The sequence below is a fragment of the Dendrobates tinctorius genome, unplaced genomic scaffold (genome assembly GCF_039654945.1).
Source record: "Dendrobates tinctorius isolate UK_male_01 unplaced genomic scaffold, ASM3965494v1 ptg000016l, whole genome shotgun sequence".
In the NCBI taxonomy this organism is placed as follows: domain Eukaryota; kingdom Metazoa; phylum Chordata; class Amphibia; order Anura; family Dendrobatidae; genus Dendrobates; species Dendrobates tinctorius.
In genome coordinates, this window is record NW_027361684.1 from 78,691,700 (window position 1) to 78,698,596 (window position 6,897).

The window sequence follows — 6,897 nt, forward strand, 5'->3', positions numbered from 1 at the left end:
GGAGCAAGAGACAGAAGGACCACCCTGAAATTACTTTTTTATTAAAGTAGCACTCTCATCAAATTTTTTTTTCATCTTACTATATTGCAATCATCATATTATATGACACTATGTACTTACAATTACTCATTTTCTCCTTTCTACTCTTTTCCATTATGTCTATGACATCACATGACTAGAAACTGACTAGCTGAATCCTTCTAAGCTCTTTGCATTAACAGGAAGTCAATTTTTCCTGTATGAGTCATAAGTCACTGCAAAATTCCCTGCAGGAGGGAGGAGTGGATGAGCTAGCTCAGAAGGTGACGAGAGGGATGATAACAGGGACAAGAGACTTCCTGTTTCTACATACAGCAGAGAAAAGAGAAGAATTAATTGGCTAGAAAGGCAAAATGAGCAATTGTAAATACACAGTGTCATGCAATATGATGACTGCAATATATTATGAGGATACAAATTTTGATGGAAGTGCTTCTTTAATGATGCTAAAACCCTACAGAAAGGAAGATGAGAATCATTTGTGGCATGACAGCTGACTACTCTGCTGCTCACATACAAACTCTGTAATAATGAGGTGATGGCGGAAGACTTTATTGACATACAATGCATTACATCATTGTGTTTCATGGCAGGACTGACCATGTATATATTTGCATTGAAATTATCCTGGAGAAAGAGATCAGTCTGGCCCCAAAACGCATTGATATACTGCACTGTATCTCAATAAAATCTTCTGTCATCACCTCACTATTCCTGATTTGATATGTGAGCAGCAGCATAGTCAGCTGTCATGCCACAAAGGCTTGTTATCTTCCTGAAATCTTGGTTGCATGGAGTGCTTATCCAAACTGGACAGTGGCAGCAGCCTCACTTGACTGCAAACTCTTCAGATGTTGTGTCATCTACACAACACCATCAGGTGACAAACATACCTATAGATGAGGAGATTTATCCCTATCCTTCCAACTTGGTCCATAGTGTTGCCATATGAGGGCTTTCCCCCTTGTCCTCGTCAGCTTGTAAAACCCTACAGAAAGATATATTTTGACACCTGTCCACATTTCCTGTCAGCAATTTGCATGGTCAAAACTGCAATCTTCTTTGAACTAACAAAGCAGTATTTACTTTATTTCATAGTATGTTTGGGGACATTTTCATGAGTCCACAGATTACACAGATAATTTTATTGAAATAAATCTCCTAAACAGGCAGAAGATAAAGCTCTTCTTATGTGCACTGTCCCTCCTCTATTGGCATACATAATAAATAATCCTGACTTGTACGCAAAAAAAGAAATCTTCACCTTAAACAGTAAGCGACATTGTTCATGCAGACAGAACACTTGACTACTATTTTATTATTTTAATCATTTAAACTGGATTTGGCCCAGCTGGACTGCACTGCCAACACTGACATCAATCTTCCCAGGGTAGAGAAAACTCCAATAATGTGGAATAATCATCTACCTTACTTGTACACTAAGTTATGATCCTCGGTCAAAAGCTAAAGACCTGGACTCTCGAGAGGATCATAAAGGAGGAAGATGATCCATAAACTGCAGACCACTTATGCAATTTGGACATCTCTAATCAGATTAGTCTAAATGTTTAAATTGTGGCCAAGTCTTTAACTGTTTGTAGATACAATCTACTGATGTATTAAATAGTCAAGTGGGACATAGTCATAGAATGCAAAATGTTCTCTGCATCAATCTCGTTGATTTAATGACTGAATAGGTCCTATTAATTGGAGGCAGATGTACATTCACACTACTGTCAGAGCAAGACTACTAGCAGTTATGTATTCTGCAATGCTGTAAATTGTAGATAAGGGGCCTAGATAATGCTCTACAAGGAAAGGACATAATGAGACTTTTACGCATGTTAGTATAGTCCACGAACAGATCGATATTGAAAATATTCACTTCCTAGAAGTAAAGTCTTAACAATATTGCTTGGTCCTTGTTGTCCCAATATAGGAATACGTTCATAGTTCATTTAGAGAGACCACAGCAAAAAAAAAAAATCAGCCTCAACATACAGAAGTAACAGGGTATCTGGGTGTAGGCCCAAGGATTTGGGCCAGGTTCCTATCAAAACCAGACAAATTGAATAAAAAGGCAGCAATAACTAAAACATAGTTTATTGACCCATACGAGTGCCGCCGTTTTTTTAAGGTAATGACCTATTCTTAAGATAAGCCATCAATATTAGAACAGTCGGGGTATCACAATTGGCACTCCCCGCAATCAGGTGTTTGAAGGGCCAACATAATTATTGGGGAATCTCTGACCTTTCATCTAATCTGTGGCTTGATCTTAAAAGAGGAGAACTCCAGTTAATGCTTTCCTTTGGAAGCAATAAAGTGTGCATGAATGAATGTTTTAACAAACTTACCAGTCGCAATCTTCTGTTCTTTTCAATAGCGCTCTAGTCCACATCATTATTAAGAAAATGTAAAAAGCAACCTCTACTCCACACAGCAGATACTGTGTGATTTAGCAAGTCACAAATGAGGTTACGTGATGCCAGAGCAGACTGTACCGACAGAGAAAGTGGTGACCGGGGAGTATGTTAGGATGCTTCGACATTGCGTTCTATGTCCCCATCGGGGAATACATTTGAAATCCCCATCAAAACGGGGTCTAGATGCATGTGCCGACAAGGCCATAAACTGTAATGGTGGTGGCAGAGCGAATGTGTTCTCTGCCGTTCATCATTTTTGGGAGTGTACACCTGGAAGAGTTGGATACTCAGACATAATACACTGGATCTGAGTGTCCACATCCTGTAGGCATGGCAGAGCTCATGTTCGCTCTGCCCTAACCATTACAGTCTGTAGCCCCCGCATGCCTTCTGACCCGATTTTATAGAGGATTTCAGACGTACGCCTTGACGGAGACATAAAATGCAATGAGAAAGCACCCTTACTGCACTCATTACACATACACACATCATTACTACCAAAGAGTGATATTAAAAATGTACCAGTCCTTTAAGCTGTTATTTTAGAACATCCACTTCAAGAAAACAATGGCTTTTGAAGTTATATCAAGCAACAAGACATATATATAATAACTTTTTAAATATCAACATTTAACAACAAAAAAACAATTTAGCACAATATTTGTACCTAAAGAGCTTTAAAGGCAATGTTCAGATGTAGCATTAAGGTTGCATTATATTTTGTTTGTGTTGAAAATCCATTGTATTTAACAGTGCAAGCAAAGTGTACAGTATTTGATTCTATAAAAATGGGAAGTCTGTAAAAGGCATGTAAAAATGGTATCGCATTTTTAAGTGCAAAAACAGAGAATTTCTGCACTAAAATTCACATTAAAATATGCTATGTTAATTCTGCTCCAAAAACACATGACCAAAAGGGGACAACACGTTAAAAATATGTAGCAAAAATGTAATAAACAGAGAACATTCTTATTCTTATTCTATCCAGTCCACTTCTCTATAGCATTTGGGCCAAGATATTCTTGCAGAAGCAAGCGGCATTCTTGGCCTGGGATTCTGGGTCATCTCTTGTGATAAACTAGTCCTAGGACCAGCATTAGGGGCAGGCAGACCAGGCAGCTACCTAGGGTCTCGCTCATCCAAGGATCCTCCAGCCAGTGGCTTGCCGCTATTAGCGGCACAACACTTGGCTGCTATGGGGCCCGTGAGTAAGGGGCCAGGTGCCACCACCCTCCCCTTGCATCGTGCATTCAACTTATTGGCATCATAGATTCCGATACAGTTGAAAGCAGTGATGGAGGAGAGAGCACCAGATGACGTTCCTTCTCTCATCACTCCCCCTCTGCCTCTAACTCAGCATGTGCCAGCAGTAGCGCTGATGAGATGCCGAGAAGCTCTGCAAAAGCCAAAGCTGCGGGGGGACAAGGAGGAGAGGTAAGTATTGTGTGTGTGCCTGTGTGTGTATGCGTGCATGTGTGTGTATGCATTATAGTGTGTGTGTGTATGTGTCTACTGTACTAAACTGTGTGTGTGTGGAGCTGTATTATACTGTGAGTGGGGGGGCTACATTATACTGTGTGTGTGGACTGCACTATACTGTGTGTGGGGGGCTGCATTATATTGTATGAGTGGGTATGCACTATACTGTGTGTGGGGGGGGTGCTGCATTATTGTTAGGGTTGCGGATCGCACCAAATATAAAATATAAGGAAATGCAATCGCAACCCGGGGTCCACCGTGCAGGGAAAACTGCTGCTTAGTAATGGCGGAGCACTAACTAAACACCGGCGGGTTAACCACTGACTCGGTGTGAACAGGAGCGAACTCTGTTACTTCACAGAGCCGCTGGAACACGTGCCAGAGCCTGTTGATCCTCACAGGACTCAGCAGGCAAGCGTTAGTGCAAAGACATGAGCATTCAGCACCGCAACAGTGATGCCCGGACAGATGCTTAAAGAATGCTGTGCCCTGTTAACAGACACAGGGAGCAGCTGATATTTGCTTACCGCACTAAGTGCGTACAGCGCAGCTCTGGCGGATGCCACTAACCAGCCTAAGCTTAGGACTGGAAAGCACATAAGATGCTCACGGCACCGCTCTAACGGATGCTGCTGTATCTGTGGTACCTAAGTGCAGTGTGCTGAATGACGCCCTCAGGCGCTAATGTGTGAGAGGAGCTGGGAACACTGCGGCACTAAGCAGTGCCAAGTACTCGGTGCTGACTCTAAACCCTAGACCCTACAAACATGCGTATCAAAGGGAGGGGAACTATAATGAGTCATTCACCAGTCTCAGACAGCCATCATCGTACACACAACTTCAGCAATAAGTCTCTACACTAGCGCATGGCCGTGCGGCAATGCGACTCTTTTATAGCTGCGTCCTTCCGGGACCTTCCTAGTGGTCCAATGGGAGTAGCAATAGGACCTGAGCATGTGACCTCAGACCTCCAATGAGAGGACTTCCCACGGGCATGCTCAGTGGGCTGAAAGAAGGACTTAGTCCCAGGAGCTGCTCGCTGCTGGCTATTGCAGGTTACTATAGCTGAATCCTGACTGACAGCAATAACCAAGCCAACAGTAGTAGACCAAGCAAGACGCCGGGAATGATGTCTTTGCTGAGCAGGCTCCTTTGTGGCCAGAGAGGAATGGGAGACTGCAGAAGGCAAGGTGCGGGATTCCTCCTGTGCAGAGGCAGGAACCCGACACTTAGCAATTATACTGTGAGTGGGGGCTGCATTATACTGTGTGTGTGGGGGAACTGCACTATACTGGGTATGTGGGCGCTGCATTATACTGTGTGGGGGGTTGCACTATACTATGTGTGAGGGGACCGCACTATACTGTGTGTGGGGGGAATGCATTATACTGTGTATGGGGCTGCACTATAATCTGTGTGTATGGGGGCTGCATTATACTGTGTGGGGGGTTGCACTATACTATGTGTGAGGGGACCGCACTATACTGTGTGTGGGGGGAATGCATTATACTGTGTATGGGGCTGCACTATAATCTGTGTGTATGGGGGCTGCATTATACTGTGTGGGGGGCTTCACTATACTGTGTGTTTGAGGGGCTGAATTATACAGTGGGGGGCTGCATTTTACTCTGAAGGGGCTGCTTTATACTCTGGAGGTGCATTATGCTGTGTGTTTATGGGGCTGCAAAATACTCTGAGGGGGCTGCATTATACTGTGTCTTTGGTAGAGGCTGCATTATTCTCTGAGGGGGCTACATTATACTTTGAGTGAGCAGCAGTATACTCTGAGTGAACTGCATAATACTCTATGAGGGGGGCTGCATTATTCTCTATCAAGGTCCATTTGGAGTGCATTCTACTATATGTACTATATGGGACCTGCATTATACTGTATCGAGGACTATCTATGCCCATCATTCTCCAACGACTTCAATATTGTCAATCGTGCTCATTTAATTTGGTGCCCCACTTTGTCTAAAGCCATCCCTGACTAGACCCTCATAAATTCATAATGTAGTGGCATGAGGCACATCATGACACTGAGGGGCACAGTTAGCAAAAAAAGTGAATAATGCTGTGGTTTGGCTGCAACAGAGGACCAGAATTAGGGCAGCGCACATCTTCTTATTCAATTCTAATGTTTTACCTAAATACTATAAAACAATACAAGGTAGATATTTAAATAGATAAATATATGGATAGATAGATAGATAGATAGATAGATAGATAGATAGATAGATAGATAATAAATATTCATACACATTACTCATCATTGTATGAGAAGAACTGAGGCTGAATTACTTTGCCATTTATGTAATGCATCTTTCGATGATACAGCTTAATGAGATCTTTGTCTAATAGAATTAATTAGTCATAAGTTTATTTGCTCTTTGCGTTTTAATGGCAGAGCTACAATAAATAATGAGGCTCTTTCAACCCCTAAATCATCTAAGGATTTGAACAGCTTTGCTGCCCCTCCCATGGAAACAAGGGGTTAAACGAACAAGAGTTCTTACTTCTATTCTCGACTTGTCAAGTCTTGAATAAGCACTATCACTGAAAAGCAATGTTTAAATGGAGCCCTCAACAGTGAAGGAGTTATTATGGTACTTATAAAGCCCTGGGAGAAACAACAGAAGAGTGAATCACACAAAGAGAGAACATTTTTCCACATCATCTATTAATGGTGCATTTGTTTCACTTTTTTATTTAAAGAAAAAACAATCATTGAGCATTAAAGGGACAAAAAACATGTATTTACCTTGGAGCATTGCTTGTGATTCTGGCACCAAATCAAGGAACCATTGTTCTGCAAAAAATGGAGAGATCAGTCAGTATAAACACACCATCAAGAAAACCATGCTCCTTAATGGAACTGTGAGGTAACACTATGTTTCCAGAGACTTTTTTTTTCTTTTTGGTTGAGAATTTCATCTAACGTAATACGGGCAGA

The 6,897-nt window shown here is 42.0% G+C and overlaps 1 protein-coding gene across 1 annotated transcript in view; it reads right to left on the reverse strand.

The window, feature by feature from the left end:
* The window catches only part of ANOS1 (anosmin 1), a 309,454-nt gene that overhangs the window by 241,899 nt on the left and 60,658 nt on the right, over nucleotides 1–6,897 (reverse strand). Inside the window, exon 2 of the mRNA XM_073565978.1 lies at nucleotides 6,706–6,753. Coding sequence (XP_073422079.1) covers nucleotides 6,706–6,753 — 48 coding nt within the window. The remainder of the gene's footprint in view (nucleotides 1–6,705; nucleotides 6,754–6,897) is intronic.